This window comes from Primulina eburnea, chromosome 3 (genome assembly GCF_022965805.1).
Source record: "Primulina eburnea isolate SZY01 chromosome 3, ASM2296580v1, whole genome shotgun sequence".
NCBI lineage: Eukaryota > Viridiplantae > Streptophyta > Magnoliopsida > Lamiales > Gesneriaceae > Primulina > Primulina eburnea.
The window spans coordinates 13,428,360-13,448,084 of record NC_133103.1 but is presented as its reverse complement, the minus strand read 5'-3'; the positions used below and the strand labels follow the sequence as shown (position 1 = coordinate 13,448,084).

The following is a 19,725-nucleotide window of genomic DNA, read 5'->3' as shown; positions in this document are numbered from 1 at the left end:
ATTAGCCTCAAGAAAAAAATGATACTCTGAAAACATGTTCAATTTTCCAATCCAGCCACATTCCTAAGTGTCCACCCGATTGCATAAGCGGCGGCACCAGCAATCGCCCCGTTGAAAACAGTTATGCCAGCCGAGACCCAGTAATTCTGGCCAGCGATCTTCGCCTTTGCAATGCCTAAAAGAGCGAGCGCTACAGCCGAAAGAATGCAGGCTCCAATGAACTTAATGTTATGGTTGTCAGTGAATGGGATGAGGATTATGAATGATAAGATTGGAGCAGACCCGAATATCAGAAACGCCACGAATGTTACGAGGCCGTTCTTCCATGGTTTCTCCGCTTGGTCCGGCGGCAGCATCCCTTTCTCCGTCGCCATCTTTTCGCCCACAAGCATGTCTCTGTATTTGCCGAATATGTTGACAACCTTGACACACCAAGAGGGGATTGTTACGTGCAAGAATGAGAAAACGAGGCATGTGCATATATATTATATACGTATATACCGTGTTTGCATCGTTAGCATCCATCCCAAGTTCCTGATAGCGGTGGAGCAATTCTTGCTGCTGAAGCCTCCGGTGGTTTTCCACATCCCACTCCATGAGTGACCTCTCGTTCGCGGCGAGATCTCTCTCAGTACTGGTCGACATATAATCTCCAAATCCCATCGATATACCATCTGCCACCAGATTCGCAATTCCCAGAACCAATACATCCACTGCAATATTCGTTAAATAATTACATGGCAAACTCCAGATTCATCGAGAGGAATTGTCAAAAGGGTAAGCTTGAATTAAGCTTGAAGTATGTAAAATAGTACCAGAAGATAGACGGCCGGCGGAGATGGAAGAGATGAGAGAGAACGACGTAACAATGGCATCAAGGCCCGCGTACACAATACTCTTGGCAAACTCTCCTTTCCACGGCTCTTTTGGCCGATCATTCCTCTTCTTACGATCACTCATTTTCCCTCCCAGAAATGGGGCGCTGCTTTCAGGATCAGCCATCGACTGTTCTCGAAAGTCTTCGGTGCTAGGAGTATGCTTGTTAACTTTAATCTGCTTCTTTTGTCAGCGGACTGGAGATGGAATATAAAGATTTGTGTGGATTGATAGAGGAAAAAAAGCCATGCCAGCATGCAGGCCAAGTGTCGATACCCGAGTTGGCTGCAAGTGGGTCAAGATTTACTAATCTACACGTGTGAGGTTCCCATCTTTATTACGTACATGGCACATATGACATATATAGTAGCACTTAAATATGCTATGCTTTTCCGTTTAACTTTTCGAAATATATTTTATTGAATTTTTTTCTGGAAAATATTGGAACGCTTTTTAACCTTCAAATCTCCCAAAATAAACTTGGCAGTGTTAATGTTCAGTTGATTATCTTGTACGTGTAAGATGAACATGATGTTTTCTAGAGTGTTCAAGCTGATATACTAAGTGATTGTTTAATTTGATCAATGTTGATGAGTTCGATTGCTTATCTATATTTTTCCAGACGTATCTTTTTAAGTGCAGTTTATCGACTAGTATGGTTTGTAGTTTACTCAAGGCTATAAAAAAAATAGCGACTTGCAAGTTCCTCATCGTATGTAGGTAAGCTAGACTTACTATCTTTCCTTTACGAAGTGTAAATAGAGCAGCTCCTGTCTTGAATTTTAAAATTTACAAAAATGAATGAACTAATTAAAAACTCGATATACTTCTAAATTTAAAAGTGAAACCCTTGCATTATTAGATTTTCTTCGATATTTATACGAATTTTGTACATAAAAGATCTCTACTGACTCTACATACACCCGATATATCCAATAGAAACTTATAGAGCTACAGGTTTTGCCATAGATGAAGTCATTTTGCATGAAAATCATTCAAAACCTCACATAATAGCTTACTCCACACCTCTATTTGCAACTCCTTACACATCTCTTCTACCTCACAACCGAACTTCGTCCACCCCACTTCCCTCTCCATATCTCTAACAAAAGCAACTCTTTTGTCCTGCAATTCCCACTCAAACAACTCCTCACACTCTCCATTCTTCCAAGACTTTGCAACCTCCAGAATCTTGCCATTGAACCCTAAATCGTCCAACTTTCCGAACGTAGAAAGCTCGTGTTGGAAGAAATCTAGTATCAAATGATCATCATGGGCTTCGCCATCTGTTTCCATTACTTGACTGAGTAACCCCTTAGCTTTCTCTTCAACTTCATCCGCTACCCTTTCTCCTTCCAAGCTCCCACTTTTTCCAACCTCGTGTTCTTGAATTATACGCATCAGCACATGTTTTCTCCCTGCAAATTTGTGATCATGTTTGAGTTCATGGAACTTGGTTTCAAATTATTGTTATTTAACCCAAGAAAAATAACAAAGCTTAGCTTTGAAGCATATATAGTACCTTCAGCAACGTTGTTGGAAACGCTTGTATGACAAGAACTAACAGGTCTTTCACTTTCAAGAAATAGAGAATCATGAAGCACTGAAGTTGGGCTTTGCTGATCAGACTCTTCAAATGGCCATTCTTCCTACACGCACAGATTAAATTAACAAATAGGGAAAAAAATATAAAAATTTGAGTTATGAAATATCGGGTGCCAGCTCGAAATTAGAAGTCAAACAAATTAATTAAATGCTACCATTTTCTCCTAAATATATATTCTTGCAATAAAATTTAGTCAGCTAACAACCTTGAATATTCTTCGACAGACTACCGACAAACATAAAGTTGTAAAAAATCAACCAACGGTGTGCATGATTAATATTCCAACCCTCCAAACGTTTGACTAAATAAAAATAAAATAAACATTACCTTAGGAATCTTCCTCAACATATCATCACTAATATTATTGAAGTAGTCGTTACTTTCACTGCAGCAACATGGTAAATCGTCTGCTGTCGAGTCACTTTGACTCCAGCTAGAACTCGACCACGAACTACTGGTACTACTGCTACGACTAGCTGAGTCCACGGTGATCGAGGTCAAATTATCCAACGGCGTGGATTTTTCCAGGTCCAAGTCCTTAAAGGAAGTCCATCGCAAAATGTCCTTGACCTTGACTTTTGGAGATTCTCGTGAAATATCGTTTTTACCCTTTCTTCCGGAGGTGAAAGGTATAATCTTGACTAAGTTAACCACCTTGTGCAAGGCGGAGATGGTATGCATTGCAGCAGATTTGGATCGGCTTAAGAGTTGTACGTTTAACGGGTTGTTCGACTTTCCAGAAACTTTTATCGGGTACCACCGATCAGAGCCAATCGGTGAGGATGAAGAAGAACAAGAATGGCTGCGATCATCTTTGAGAAAATCTTTCAGCATTAATGGCCTTTGATCCAAATCTTCTTGAAGGCTCGAAAAAATGGTGCGTGGATTATGGGATAGACCCATTGTTTTTTTCAAGGAAAAAGTGTATGTTTTCCAAGAAAATACGTGGAGATTTATGGGATCTCGAGATTTATGAAATACTGCAGTGTTATGTATATGTATATATATAGTTGAAAGGAGACAACGAATGTGGAGGAAAATGACAAATTGCACGTAGAGGCATGGATGAGGCATGGATGTTTCGAATAAATTAAAGACATGTAAGTTTTTGTAAAAAAAGTAAAATGTAAAAGGATGCTTTTGTGTTGAAGGTTGTTGGGGAAGAACATTATTATTCTAAGATTATGCTGTCGGTGTGTTTAATTAGTGCAAGATTTAGGGGACATAACTATATTATTTCTCAAGCTAGTCTATAGTTGACATATTAGCAAATTTTATGTCATAATTGGATCTCAAATTCGAGATATTTTCTTCTCTTTTTTTTGTATCACTAGATAAAAGTACATGACGACGCCATTATTTTTTTTACGAAATTAGCAATTGTAATGTCTATCTTTATTAGAAAAATAACATCAAATGTACAAACATCATAATATCAATAATTGTTAATTTATAACCAATATGTGATGTGGAGAGGGTGGATGTAAGGATTCAAATTTAATTCGTTAAATTAGAGATCAGACGACATCATAATGATATGGCAACATCAGTCCTGGGTGTCTTTGACTAGTCTAAATCATTTTGATTACGATATTTTGGTACAAATTCAAGAGAGAAAACAAAAAAATACGGCGGAGGGAATTAAGAATATGGCAGTGCTGTGGTGCAATGTACGAAAGGAAATTTTATCACCAGATACATTTGCATGATGCAGAGTAAAATTTGATTGGTACAACACAGACACACACACACAGAGACAGACACAGGGTAATATGAATATTTTATGTGCGTGTTTGTCTGGTTGAATTCCTACCAAATTGCATTAATGGCGCTCGTCGGTGACAGGATGATGGCACGTGTGTGTACAGTGAGCTGCTAGTTCGGTACATGGTGACAAGGGGATCCAATGTTTCTTTTCTCATTATTTTTCTTCAAAATATATATAATTTTGATTGACAAAAACTTGTGTGAAACGATCTCATGGGTCATATTTGTGAGACGGATCTTTTATTTGGGTTATCCATGAAAATGTATTACTTTTTTATGTGAAAAGTATTATTTTTTATTGTGAATATGAGTATGGTTGACCCGTATCACATATTAAGATCCGTGAGACGGTCTCACATGAGACCCACTCATTTTGATATATTCTCCGTCAACTTATCTCACCAACCAACCGTGTCTGTCTCTACATATATAAAATCATATATTTATTAAGTGAGTGACACGTCAATGATGAACATAATTGATAGAAGATGTATCAAAATTTTTATTATATCTCCTCTTCGATGTAGTGAAGAATTTGAGGTTCTGATAAATTTGGATGGCAGTCAACAATTCCAAACCCGTGAACTCGAATAATTCCTATTTCATTTTTGGGGTAGCCCATTTTGTATTGGCCCGTAAAATAAGTAAGCCCGTATGCAATGGCGCTCGGACAGGCTTATTTTCTATAATAGTATATATAATTATTTATAGAGATATATTTTTATTTGTTAAAAAAATAATTTTATTTATTTATTAATTTTTTTCAGATCTACGAGTCTGGATATTTAAATAAAAATTACATGTGATGTGTGGGAGTCGAGGCATAAAAATGACATTACACAATATTGAATTTATTAATAAATACGCGAAATAATGCTGGGTAAAACTAAGACAAAAACTTGTGTGACATGTCGTATTTTGTGAGACGAATCTCTTATTTGGGTCATCTATGAAAAAATGTTACTTTTTATGCTAAGAGTGTTACTTTTTATTGTGAATATCGATAAAGTTGACTCGTCTCACAGATAAAGATTCGTGAGATCGTCTCACAAGAAACCTACTCTAAAACTAAATACTTTATGATACAATAATCTGCACTAAAATGGTTGCGCAAACTCCGATCAATGTAGTATAAATAGTATAGATGTGATTTCGTAATTAATTTGAGACATTTTTATCAATCACCAAATTTGCATATGTAAATCTCGTATTATAATTTAATTTTAAATTTCACCTGAAATATTTTTCATTCAATTTTTCTCATTTATTAGTTGATGCAGTAGGTGACATTTGATCAATATTTAAAAGTTTGATTCCTCTTATTAACACGTTCTCGGATGAAGATTTCACACAAAGTATGTCAAGTGGTAAGCCACAAAGTTAGTCTGAGGTTTTACCTAGAAGAGAACTTCAAAAAACAGTAGTCGTAAGAGAAAAAAGTAATTGTTGTGATGTTCATAGTTATAAAACACACAAAAATAAACTTGAATTTAAAAATTAAATATTATATATATGGAATTAATATTATATTTTGTATTAGCTTCACTATATTTCATATAGAAACTATACGTAAAATTTATTATAAATTAAAAAATATATATAGCATAAATATCCACTAATAAGATGATTACCAATGAATATGTGTAAGATGATTAATTACAAATGTATAAATTTATTAAAAAAAAATTCGTCAAGATTCAACCTTTTATCAATTCACCAGGAAGCAGCATGTCTGCGCTCGTCTTCTGTCCCTTCAACGCCTTCATTCGCTCACCTTAAAGCTTCACCATCTCCACCTTTGCACGATTGCCGCACCGCCGCCGCCTCCACCTCCACTGCAAAAGTAACCCCACTAGCTTGCACTACCCTCGAAAGGAAAGCCAAAAGGAAAGAAGATGATTACCACTCAACCGTCAAAGCACTCAACTCCAAGGCCGCTTCCCCAGAAAATCCCTTGGCCCGGTACCCGTGTTAAAACTTAAAGAATTTTTATGGCTTTTTTTTCCCAATTCCCTTAATCTGGGCTTCCTTTTGGAAAATGTATTCGTTATTACTATATGTTGAATGCTTCGATAAACGAGGAGTTGGCCGCGGCGGCCAATGTGAAAGAAGGGGATATAGTGCTGGAAATAGGTCCAGGGACTGGTTCCTTGACTAATGTACTTGTGAATGCTGGTGCAACTCATGTTCTTGCTATTGAAAAGGTTTGAATTTTGGGGTCTTTGACTCATAGTTACTCTATTTCTTCATTAAAACGCCACATTTATGCTGGAAACGTGCTTGATTGTCCGAAATATGATAAGTTGGTAAGTTACTCAGTTCGCATTGGAGGTACAGATTTTGGCATGTATGTCTTTTGCGTTCATTTATTGGCTAAGTTTGCTGAACCTGCCTAGGGATATAATGGAATAGTGATTTTAGGTTTCGAGAGGACTTTTATTGTATTGGTTGGACATTAGTTACATTACTACAGTGTTATAATTATAAAGATGGTTGTGTAATCTGTTTGGCCTTGATGGAGAAACAAAGAATTTTGAAAGTTGGGAATGTAGAGTAGACAATGTGTGCTTTGGGACAAACCAACTTGGTTACCAATCAACATTTGATAAGCATCTATACATTGGAAGTTTAATCAATGGTAAACTCTATTTTGTTTCCTGGTTTTGGTTTCTGCCTTATGATTTCCTGATTTGTTGAGTTTTTAGGAGCCACATATAGCGGTGCTGGTGAGGGAAACAGCAATTTGTTTTAAGTAATTCGCTTAGGAAATGATTTCTTCTTTATAATCACTTGGACTTCCACCTAAATGCAATACTCTCATGAGCTCTCTCGAAATCACAAACTCAGTGGACCTAAACTAGTTGATGAGATACTGCCAACATAGCCAGTTGTTAATAACACCTCTTCTCGTGCTAGCAAAAGTTACTTTTAAACTCATGAAATGAAATAATATTTTCTCATGTTACTAGTACATAGACTCGGTAGCTGTAAAACTGATGTATTTAACTTGAAGTTGTGGAGGAGGATTTTGTAAGATCTCATATACAGTCTGATATGTCCTCATTATTGCCTAGTTAAAGTCCTTCGGATGGAGAATCATTTTTCGCCAAGGTAGGAAGTATACCTGTTTACAGGGAATTGCATGAATAACTGTCTATTCCAGTGCATTAGGTGTGCATATTTATCGGGGATCAACAATTAACCGATGAACAATGATTGGAATGCTGTGTTTGCATTGTTAAACTATTAATCACACTATTGTCACCGGTTGTAACAGCATCAAATGCTCAAACCTGACTTTACATCATGTTTTCCCTGTCGTATTGCTACCCTGAAGATTTTGTTGCTATTATTTCTATTTACTAGATATTGCATCCGCATCCTGAGGATCAAATTTTCGCATTTACAGACTGGATATAATAATGGTATCAGGTGAATTCTGCATTCAACGATAAGGAAAAATGCTGAGAAAATCACTTCAGCACATATGCTCGCCTCCTGATATTGAAGTTGCTTTTTGTGTAATGCCAGTCTTCCAGCTGCTGTAAGTTCAAATTCTCTACTTGTAACATTTAAACTTCGACACCAGTTTTCTTTAGTACAAATCTATCATCAGCTGCATTAACTAAATATCGACATTTGTATAAATAAGGAATGATTTGAAATGCATTTCTGATATATCATTACCCATTTTGATTTTTCTCGTCTCCACGGTCAAGACCAGAAGAGCTCACATTAGAAAATTTCGTCAAGCTGCATAACCTTATAGTGAAGACATAAATGATACTGGCTTCATTTGGCAAGTTGATTAAATCTGAAAATCTTTAGGCATAGGTGGATAGTCAACCTGAGTGCTACATGATAATGGATTTCTGCATTTCTCGTCCTTTTATCTCATCGTCGACCATATCAAGTATCTACAAATGAAACATTCTTTTGGTCTAGTTTTAACACAAGAGATGCTGGGATGTGTTGGTTCTCTCGGCCTCCACCAACTGGGAAAATAGGAAATTTGGAACACGAGCGGATGAGTTGTGGTTCGTGTCGATTGGGTCGCTGATGTTTGGTGTAGAACTTTATTGTTTGGCTCCCGTGGTTACACTGTATAGACGTGCAAATATAGACTAGGAAATAATCAGCGAATGCCACGAAAGTGTTTCTGGGACATTTTGTACTTGTCTTATTATTTTGGTTATGGTGAAAGCAATAGCTGTAATAAAAACCTCTGTCCATCGAACTTGCGAAACTCAAGTTGAGCGAAAAAGATTAAAAAATCAGTCCCACTAATTTCCGTCTCTCAATCAATAAATAAATAATAACCAATATCATGTTTATATTTGTGGCATTTGACATGGAAAAGCTTGGTCCAAATGTCAAATGAGTTCTGTCTGCCCCAAAAAAAAAAGTTTGGTCTGATATTGTGCCCGTGGACCCGAGTCGGCATACAACTAAGCCAGATTGGCCCAATTTCACTTTACAAAAGCTATCGTTTTGGTTTTCCATTCAAGAAAAGGAACATCCACAGTTGTGAGCCATAAGGTTGATGATTGATAGTTGAGGCCAAAACAGTTTTAGAGTATGCGCAACGGGTGAGGAAGTTGCGCAATGAAGCTGCCAGCTTCCTTGTCCGCTGGTTTTATCAGCCTCCATTGGTTGAGGAAGAAGCACGCAGAAGCATCTGCGTCCAACGGATTAATCTGATTGTCTAAAAATGAAAAAAAAAAATGATTGGGATAATCTGAATGTTGCATATCAACGATCAGATCAACATCATCCTTACAAAAATAAAATCAAACTAAAAAAATGAAAAAAAAATTCTGAAATTTTTTAATCATGTGTTTTTTTAATTGCTTATAAAATTTTAAATTATGTATCATCTTTTAATTTCAAGTATTTTTTAAGTATGTTTTAAAATTTAATTATGTATATTCTGTTTTTTCAATATCAAATTATTAAATTTTAGAAAAATTATATTTCAATTTCGTTTCTGTAACATGATCTCACCACGTAAAAATATTTTATGAGTTTAGAAGATGAAATTTCTCTAAATGGCCTTAGGTGGCGGGCTCTTTCACTTAATAAATAAAGAAATATTTTTTAAAAAAGATTAGAAGAAATAGTACACGTGCCAGGATAGACCTGCACTCCCCTCGAATATCTCAAAGCACTTTCAAATTTTAACCAATCTCAACGGTCGGATCATCAGTCCCAATACCTGATCACGGCCGTCCGATATATCAATCTGCTCGACATTTATCTTCCCTTGTCCGAACCCCCGGTACCCCACAACTCAACGTACACTCATTAGTTTACCAAATGCTGCATAAACAAATGCATTCTTGGGTTTGAATGCCATTGAAATACAGCACATTCTAGAGAGATATGTGATACCGGATACAGCTCTGACAATGTCTTCCACATGAGAAGAGAGAGAATGGGTTTTTATTTTGAATTTTTTTTTGGGTTTTGAATCCGAGCGTTTGTTCGCTTTCTAGGGACTTTGTCTGCTTGTGTTAAAGCTTTCACTATTCTCGTTCGACTTGGTATTGGGTGGGTGGCCAGCCATTTTCAAATTTGGGTGAATGAATAACTGAATCAACTCGACAACTCTTGGCAGGTGCTTATCAGTTCAAGGTTCTTGTGTGATTCTATTTCCTTGGGTTTTGTTTACCCTTGTTCGACTAAAGAAAATATTTTTGCTCTAAAATTTCCAACTTTACTGTTTGGAAAAGTAAAAATTTCCGGGCATTTCCTTTCTTTTGCCATTTTATGATACCGCCGTGAGAGTATTAGAGTGCGTGTCTCTGTGTAATTTTTTATTTTTATTTTTTGTTTCAAGGATGAGTGATCATGGGATTTTGTAGGGATTTCAAAAGTTCGAATCTTGAAGGAAAATTCGTGCCTTTTCATGAAAATTGGAGACAATGTTATTGAAAAATGTCAAATTTCTGGCCTGGAGTTTTCACCCGGATATCTCAAGTTAAGTCTTGAAAAAACAACTGTCCGGAAAAAATATGTATAGGATTCTCTTCGAACACAAAAGGTTCCTTTGTGTAAAGAAAAGGTTGTAGCCACTTGTTATAATTTCTTTCTCTTAAAGATTGATCTTTAAATTGTCCTGTCACATTTATTCTTTCAGAAAACCTGTTTCAAGAGAGTGAGTTAAGGAAGAAAGAGGGATGGGGGTGGATTGTGGGTGAAATATTTATGTTTCCCCAATTCTTGTTTTTCTTTTTATTTGATATCAAGATTAGTGCTGGATACTTATTGATCTATCATTTTATGGGTTGATTTCTTGACTGTGATTTTTGCTTGCAGAACCAGTAGAGATGCACTAACTTGATGGCTGGAAATTAAAGGTGTTGAGTGCCTTGTATGGTAGGCAAAAGACAAAGCAATTTAAGGTTGCTATCTGTTATTTTAATCATTTATGTATTTATTGCTCAAATTTCTGATGATTTATACCTTTTTGCGTTGGCCCATTTCAGAAATTTATTTATACACTTCTTGTGTATTTACAACTGGAGACGGAGACCCCTACCTTCTCTTCAAAGCAAAGTCTTTTTCCCTATCATGTGAAAATAAAATGGATTTTTAGTTAAATTTGCTGGGATGTACATTAAATTTTGAGAAAATGCCAGCAATTATCTTTGGGAAAATCCGATTCTGATGTTGTGAAGTAAAGTTTTATGCTTTTGCTTTGCCATTCTACCCTTAGCAGTGGATATACTGTGTTTTCTTATTAAATTACATGTATTTGGCGAATGGTAATATTGGCACATTGAATTTGTCTGTGTTTCTAGTTATTGCTGTTGTAAAGTTTCCTTCTTTCTTTTCACCTGCCTCCTTTCTTCGTCTTCATCACCGTTTTCTGTTTTTATCTAATTTAAGTAATTCAACTACACTAATTTTTTTTAGCCATTGATTATGTTATAAAAGTTATTGAGATAGTTGTGGGGGTTTTCATTGGTATTTCTCGTTTTCTGTCCGATCTCATTTCAGTAAACGAGCATTTTGTGATGGTGCAAGATTCTTGAAGCTCCCTAATTATTAAATCCGCCCCACCCCTGTATATTTATTTGTCATTTTTAATGATTAAGCCTTTGTTTAATAATCGGTGGATACAACTACTCCCCAACTTTAATTTTTTTATGAGAAAATTATGGTATTTAGTGTAGTTTTCATCTCCGATCAAATTTTTTTTTTCATATCTGTGGAATCTAACTCTTTCACTTATTATATGCAAGATTCACTCATCTTTGCACTTTTAAAAGTTGAATTTTCTGCATCCGCAAAGTATATTGATCCATGGACACGATTGATGGTTTTTAATAAAGCTGTTGCTGTTGATTTTTTGCGATATTTTGATAATGGGACATCTTTGTTAAGGTTTGTCTTTTTGGTTTCAGCTCTTTCGTGCTCTTGTAGAAGTGTGATCCTTATCATACTAGAATCATGATTGAACATGGAGGACAAGAATATAGGGATGATACCCTCTCAACAGAAGAATCACTATCACAAGCACAAGGACTTGTTCCGAGGGCGTTAGAGAAGGCAAGGGAAGTTAAAGGGTTTACTGGGAGGTGGAAGATGATAATCACGAAGTTGGAATCAATTCCTGGTCGATTATCGGACTTATCTAGTCACCCTTGCTTCTCAAAGAATACTCTTTGTAAAGAGCAATTGCAGGCTATATCTATTACATTGAAGGAAGCAATTGAATTGGCAGAGTTGTGTGTGAAAGAGAAATTCGAGGGTAAGCTTCGTATGCAAAGTGATCTTGATGCGTTGGCCGGGAAACTCGATTTAAATTTACGTGATTGTGGGCTACTGATCAAAACCGGAGTACTCGGCGAGGTTACTTTTTCATCAGCGGCAGCAAGTGCTTCAACAGAAGTGGACACTGCAACTTTCGGAAATATACGAGAGTTGCTTGCTCGGCTTCAGATTGGCCATTTAGAGGCAAAGCATAAAGCTCTTGATAGCCTCGTGGAAGGCATGAAAGATGACGAAAAAAATGTATTGTCCGTCATTGGACGAAGTAATATTGCCGCTTTAGTCCAACTGCTCACCGCCACTTCTCCAAGAATCAGAGAAAAAACTATAACTGTCGTCTGTTCACTTGCAGAAGCCGGGGCTTGCGAGAACTGGCTTGTATCAGAAGGTGTTCTTCCGCCCATTATAAGGCTTGTTGAATCCGGTAGTGCTGTGGGTAAAGAAAAGGCTACAATTTCCCTCCAAAGGTTGTCCATGTCAGCTGAAACAGCTCGTTCCATAGTCGGGCATGGTGGAGTTAGGCCTTTGATTGAGATTTGTCAAACTGGCGATTCGGTTTTGCAAGCTGCTGCATCTTGTACCTTGAAAAATATTTCGGCTGTGCCAGAGACACGGCAAGTACTCGCTGAAGAAGGGATCGTAAAGGCGATGATCAATGTTCTCGATCATGGGATTCTGCTTGGATCCAAGGAGTACGCAGCAGAATGCTTGCAAAACATGACTTCGGGCAATGATGATCTTAGAAGATCTGTCGTCTCAGAAGGTGGGCTTAGGAGCCTTTTAGCTTATTTAGATGGCCCACTGCCTCAAGAATCTGCAGTTGGGGCTCTAAAAAACTTGGTCGGATCAGTTTCCATGGAAGTTTTGGTTTCTTTAGGCCTTCTCCCGAGGTTGGTCCACGTGCTGAAATCTGGTTCTCTGGGCGCTCAACAAGCAGCAGCATCTGCAATTTGTCGAATTTGCAGTTCAACCGAAACAAAAAGATCGATAGGTGAAGCTGGATGCATCCCTTTTCTCGTGAAAATGCTGGAGGCTAAAGCAAATAATTCCAGGGAAGTTGCAGCGCAAGCTATCTCGAGCTTGGTGACCATTTCACAAAATTGTCGAGAAGTTAAGAAAAACAACAAAAGCGTGCCAAATCTAGTGGCCCTACTTGATCCAAGCCCTCACAACACAGCCAAGAAATATGCCGTATCTTGCCTTTCATTGCTCTCCTCAAGCAAGAAATGTAAGAAACTGATGGTTTCGTATGGAGCCATTGGTTATCTCAAGAAACTTACGGAAATGGAAGTCCAAGGTGCAAAGAAGCTACTCGAACGGTTAGAACGAGGTAAACTGAAAAGCTTATTCAACAGGAAGTAGTAGGAAGGGGAAGTTCTTGTTGTAAAATGAAAATGTATTTTTTTGGTCTTTTGCTAATGTTTCATTCTCTGAATGACATGAATCAGTGTTAATTGAATATCAGCAGAAAAGCATATATTCTCATCGATGTTATATTCTACTGCTAAACTAACTCTACTTGTTGCTTGTTATCTTTTTTTTTTTTTTTTTTTGCCTCGAAATTATTATAGACTCGACATGTAAGAATAAATATCAACATTTGAAATTGTCGTTGGGGCTGTAGCATCGAACTTACCCATAAAAATATGGCCATGAGCTCAAAGTGAGTGATCAGTTGGCGTCAATATTGGAAGAAGAGTGGCACAGATGCACACTATCAACGGAGTACCAGAAAAGTTTCTCCCTCTGATTAGTTCTCGTGTTTTAAGTTGTGTTTGTACTGCCACTCTGCCAGTATGTTAAAAAATGAATTTCGTAACTATTTAGAATCGATAAAATAATTCGAACAAGTTTTGTAATAAACGAAATTATTTATTATTTCAAATTTTGTTTTAATCTCTTACTATTTTTTTTATAATTACAATATAACCTTCATTTCAATATGCTTCGTCTCACCAGAAAACGTCCAAGAGTGTGTAAGATTGTCTGAGGAACTCCCCAAAAACACTGTGCCAATCAAGTAAGACAATTTGGAGGTGAAGAAAGTGGCTCTTCATGCAATTCCACAGAGAGATTCTGTGTTCGAGGGATCAAAATACAAATTTCTTGCGCGAGTTCTTAGCATTTCCATCAATCCAAGGCTTCTCTAGGGGTTTTTTAATATTTAAATGTGTATCTTATAGTTCATAAAATAAAGATGAATATGAAATAGTTGGGTTTTTTTTTATAATTAATTTAAAAATAAAAAAATATTTCAAAAATAATTTAAAATAATTTTTTTTTTGCAAAACTACCACCACAACGAGCAATATGTCGGATTTTACAAAGCACGAATGCTCCACGTTACAACGAGTATCTGTGCTTAAAAAACATGGATTCTCCATGTCAAGACGAGCATCCATGTGCTGCACCTCTTCTATCCACCTCTTCTATCCACCTCACCTCATTTATTTGAAAAATAATTAAATATAGTTTTTAAATTTTGTGCTCATTTAAATTTAATCAAAAATCTGTATTTTTGTATTTGGACCATTTTTTTTAAGAATATATATTTCTTTCTTATTTAATTTTATATTAATTTTTCAAGATGCTCAAACAATAATTTTCGAAATCTATTACATTCGTACGTTTTAAATGATATGAATGCCAATTATTTTTTCACTTGTCAAACAAAATTCAAATTTCGTTCATACAACTAAATCTTTTCAGATTAGTTAAGCACACATATTATTTGTAATATCAAGATTTTCTCTTCATTCTACATTATAATTAATAATCTTAGGATTTTAAATGATTCCATCCAAATATATTAAATTACTGTATAAAACTCTCGTAATTAATCTAACAAACAGATATATGAGACAAATTCACAAAATAGATGTTAATTAATTTAAAAAAATAATGCAGAATATGATAAGAATCGAAAACATAAATTATTATCAAACAAACACATAATATGGTATGAACAATGAGTGAAGGAAGATTAAGGCGTGATTTTGCGTGTTTCACGTACGGAAAATAATTTGAGATGCGAGGAACGTTGGCGGAGAGACGGGAGAGAATCCTTCCTGCATTTTTCCTCAAAGTTCACGTGAATTTGCCTAAAAAACGTGTGTGTGTGACTCGGCTGCCCTACGAGTCGTAGTGTTAGGCGTGTGATCTTTTTATATAAATAGTTGGGTAGGGGTTTAAGCCCAATAACATAGGTCTAATAGGCTCATATAGTGTAAGTAAAATATTTAGTTTAGGAAAGTTTTCGAAAATATTAGCTGAGTTCCCAAAAAGTCCATACTTTCGTCAAAAATCGATTATCGATTTAAAATACGACTCGACGTGTAAAAACACATCAAAATATAACATTGTCGAAAATCTCATATTAAATATAAAATATATTAAATAATTAAAAATAATCATTTAATAAAAATATTTTTCCTTTACGGTCCAAGGTCTCCGTTCCTCAATCATGTCTCGAATAACATTTAAAACACAAAAACTATATTTTAAATATGTAAACATGCCTATCACCTTGAATAAATGTAAGATTAAAATAAATTAATTCTGCATTTTTCATTATTACTAGATTTGTATGCAGTTAGATTACGTTATCGCATTTTGAACTTTACAATATATTTGTCATTTAATTTGTTTACATTTGAGTGTGTGATTGTAATAAATATTTTGTAAATGCAGCACAAGAAATAAAAAGGTCATACCGCCGATTTATTTTCGATGACCATTTTTTTTTCCAAAATATATGCTTGAAATATTTAATTTAATTCGAGTAATATTCATTTTGCTATGTATTAATTTAGTAAAGCCTACATAATCCAATTTAATTTGACTGAATTAATGTAGGAATTAATTAAAAGTATCTGATTTGATTTCTCAGCTCTTAATTAGTTTCATCCCTGGTCTACTAATCTCGATCGAGTGCTCAATATATATTACGTTTTTAATTAATTAATTAATTGAAAAGTACAAAATTTAAAAAGGTTAGTAGTCTTTATTGATATAATCTATATTATTAAAATATAGAAATATCTAACTTTTAATAGATTCGGTGAAACCTCATTCAAAATTAGAGTTATATCTATTGTATAACTTTATTAGTAGAATCGATTATTGGATTTTTTTTTTCTAAAATAGTTTTTCTAAAAATATTTAAAATAATATTTATTTCTTTGCACACAAAATATGTGTGCTTAGTCCTAGTATTATTATTAATTTTAGTTCATTATTTATCTAAAATTTCATAATTAAATTTGTATAATCTTGATCGATATTGCTTGAATACAAATACATGATGTTGTATTTAATTCAACAGTAATATTTATATTTGTATTATAAAAATATTTTAAATAAGTAAAATTATTAACGTATCAAAAACATCATTTTCAACATATAACACTAATCAATTAATCATTCAGTTTAATTTTATTTTATTTTATTTTCATAAAAAACTCATGTGAGATTGATTTACGTCTTAATTTTGCAGTGTTCTAAAAGCCCGCTTAAGTTCTGCTTAAGCACGCTTAAGCTTGAAACTTGACAAAAACGCCCCGCTTCGAAAAAAACGGAAAAAACGGTTAAACTGTAATTTGATCGAATTAAGCGTAATTAATACTTTAATTAAATGTACTTAAGTACAGTTAATCACATCTATTTATTATTATTATTATTATTTTTGAAGTTAAGTCTTTTTTAAAAAAATAATAAATTAAGTTTATAAATTAGTTGTTTATTTTTAAATTTTAATTATGATTAAACATATCTAATAATGATTGACTAATATTTAGCATTTTTTATTTTGTCTAGTTGCAAAAAAAAATAAAGATTGTAATTTTTAGATTTTTATGCTTTTATAGATATGAGAATTAATGCATCATACTTAAATTTATCATATTTACGTATTATTTTATCTATTTATTGGTTTGAGATAATTACGTTTAGCTTTCTTTATCTTGAATTTGATTAAATCGGTTGTTTTGAAGTGAGTTTTATTAACATTTGTTGTATGATGAATGATTAAAAATGCACGATAAAATGTTTACAAGAATTTTTGTTTTAAGCTATTGCAATTTGGAGGTCTTCGTTGTACTTAAATTTTTCATGTTGCTAAAATAATATAATTTTACGAATTTGTTGCAATGAGTTAATGATTGGAATAAACAAAAAATAATATTTCTAAGTTTTGAGATTTTATTTTGCGAATCTATTATATGTTTCCAAGTTTTATGACAAAGGAAAAAGTTTATCATATTTTAAGTTTGATTAAAAAATATGTTTAATTTGTACATGATTAATAATCCAAAATTAAAACAACCATTGATTGTAGATTATTATTCAGATTGAATATAAGTTTTCTTTTAATTCCACAAAATTATTTATATTTTTTTACATGTGCTTAGTTTTATTAGTATCTTGATTATGATACATTTTCCAACCATTTTCACTTTACAACGACCGTAAAACAAGTCTTTTTAAAGATATAATTCGACAAGATGCTTCTCGAGACGAAATTTGCCCACCTGATAAAAAACTTCCGACTACGGCCCTGGTGAGACGAGTCTGCGATCCGATCCAACTTATGAAAAGTATTAATTTCTATGAATATTATTTATCATTGCATGTATGGACGAGATCGACCAGTTTCATGGATCTAGCTTGTGAGATCGTCTCACTGATTAATTTTGTGAAACGTGTCTTCGACTAGACTCAACATAAGAAAAGTATTACTTTTCTATGTCAAGCTATTAATTTTTATTGTATACATGAACTATAACGACCATCAGTAAATATAGATCTATGAAATCGTCTTACAAATTTTTTTTAAAACAAAAATTGTATTTATGAACAAGTCCTTTGGGTTCACACATGTCCGAAGGAGTTGATTGAGTCTGAACAGGTTGTGGGCCAAATAATAAAGTTGTGATCAGGGCCGTAGTGGACAAATTTTGTCTTCACAAGGTATGTTCTTAAAAAATGGTTTTATGATTGCCATAAAAATGAGAAATAGTGAGAAAAAAATATAATAATCAATTTCTGCGGGTTCACATATGTTCATATAAAATGAACAAGTCTAAAGATAAACAATTTTCAAATTTCTATTATTTCCCAATGACAATATTTGAAATGTTCTAAAGTCGGTTCGAACTTTTATATATATATATATATATATATATATATATATATATATATATATATATATATATATATATATATATATAGACCATCAGAAGTAATGAACTTGTATTTATTTTTTCATTTCCGAGGAAATTGATTATCTCTCCTCGTCTCCGTTGAGTCCATCTTTCTTTATGTTTATTTTAAAAAAAGTCATATATATTTATCAAACATAACCTAATTATTATAATTATAAAGAAATAAAATAATAGCATAAAAAATTAAAAGAGACTTATCTAGGCATGTTAACATTAATGACATAAAGTTGTACTTGATTTCCTGCATGACATTTCATGATTGGAAATTGGAATGTTTAAATTAGTGAATCTCATTGATTAAATAGTAGGTTTCTTGTGAGACAGTCTCACGAATCTTTATTTGTCAGACAGATCAACTCTACCGATATTCACAATAAAAAGTAATACTCTTCGAATAAAAAGTAATAATTTTTCATGGATGATCAAGATAAGAGATATGTCTCACAAAATATGACTCGTGAGACCATCTCACACACATTTTTGCTTTAATTAAATAAAAGCTCGACTACTTTAGGAAATTAATGTCCTTTATAACTTTATTTAGTCAATTGAATTGAAAATGTGAAGTCAATAATATCCTGATATTATTTTCCATGTAAACCTATTCTTTTAAAAAAAAAAATTAAGGAGAAAGACATCATCATAGTTAAGTGTCTCATCAGTAAACTAACAATATTGAAAAAGTAACTTATTAAATTCCCATTATTTGAAATTCATTCATTATAATTATATTTATAATGCAGTTAATGTGATGCTAGTGTTAAGACATTATCCTAAAAATTCAGCATCCAATGGCTTGATTCATATCATAGACTCTCCATCTTAAATAAACAAAAACTCTTCTAAAACAGTTTCACAAGTCAATTTTGTGAGATACATATTATATTAATTATTTTTTATAATAATATGTATAAGATTGACTCGTTATTTGCTCGTGAGACCGTCTCACAAGAGATCTACTCATTTAAATAAATGTAGATTATGGGATACACAGATTGACAATACAATCCTCCGGTTGAACACATCCATAACATGAATATAATTTTCCAGAAAACAAGTCTTTATATTAGTGATGTAAACAAATTGAGCCGGTTCGCGTACTTTTCGTACCAGCTAGAAAAATATTTGATTCGTATTCGAGTCGAACTCGAAATGCTCGAAATTTTTTCGAGTCAAACTTAAGTCTAAATTATTTTGTTTGCGAGTCGCTCGAGTGTCTTAATAATTTATTAATTAAATATAAATATATATTAAATAAATAAATTTCGAATATTTCAGATACTTATATTCGAGCAATATTTCGAATAGTTTATGAGCATGTTCGAATATTTCGAGTCAAACTTGAATTTTAATTTGAATATTTTTTTAAAAAATTTCAAACTTTGAATCGAGTTAGAATAAAACTAATTCGACGTGAACTTGTGTCTTTAAATTTTCATAATATTGGATTCGATTTATTTATTGATTTATACCTTACAT

The 19,725-nt window shown here is 33.7% G+C and overlaps 3 protein-coding genes and 1 pseudogene across 10 annotated transcripts; 2 read left to right on the top strand and 2 right to left on the bottom strand.

Annotated features, from left to right (window-relative positions):
- Positions 1–28: 28 nt before the first annotated feature.
- LOC140826636 (uncharacterized) lies at positions 29–1,336 on the bottom strand. Its single transcript, XM_073189095.1, has 3 exons — positions 816–1,336; positions 502–713; positions 29–422 (listed from the first exon to the last, which is right to left on the bottom strand). Exons 1-3 carry the CDS (start codon positions 1,000–1,002, stop codon positions 39–41), a joined length of 783 nt encoding a protein of 260 aa, XP_073045196.1. The 5' UTR covers positions 1,003–1,336; the 3' UTR covers positions 29–38.
- Positions 1,337–1,662: 326 nt separating this feature from the next.
- LOC140828281 (uncharacterized) lies at positions 1,663–3,428 on the bottom strand. Its single transcript, XM_073191270.1, has 3 exons — positions 2,810–3,428; positions 2,399–2,525; positions 1,663–2,294 (listed from the first exon to the last, which is right to left on the bottom strand). Exons 1-3 carry the CDS (start codon positions 3,383–3,385, stop codon positions 1,852–1,854), a joined length of 1,146 nt encoding a protein of 381 aa, XP_073047371.1. The 5' UTR covers positions 3,386–3,428; the 3' UTR covers positions 1,663–1,851.
- A 2,469-nt stretch (positions 3,429–5,897) lies between these two features.
- Positions 5,898–8,510, top strand: LOC140826803 (ribosomal RNA small subunit methyltransferase, chloroplastic-like; annotated as a pseudogene).
- Positions 8,511–9,570: 1,060 nt separating this feature from the next.
- On the top strand, positions 9,571–13,540 carry LOC140826634 (uncharacterized). 8 transcript variants are annotated; one of them, XM_073189086.1, is made up of 3 exons: positions 9,571–9,866; positions 10,568–10,653; positions 11,659–13,539. In XM_073189086.1, the coding sequence occupies exon 3, from the start codon at positions 11,705–11,707 to the stop codon at positions 13,385–13,387; it is 1,683 nt and encodes a 560-aa protein (XP_073045187.1). In that variant the 5' UTR covers positions 9,571–9,866; positions 10,568–10,653; positions 11,659–11,704; the 3' UTR covers positions 13,388–13,539. The 8 variants fall into 8 exon arrangements, with proteins under 8 accessions (XP_073045187.1, XP_073045186.1, XP_073045185.1 ...); XM_073189085.1 differs by having other exon boundaries at positions 9,571–9,883; XM_073189084.1 differs by having other exon boundaries at positions 9,571–9,980.
- The last annotated feature ends 6,185 nt before the right edge of the window (positions 13,541–19,725 follow it).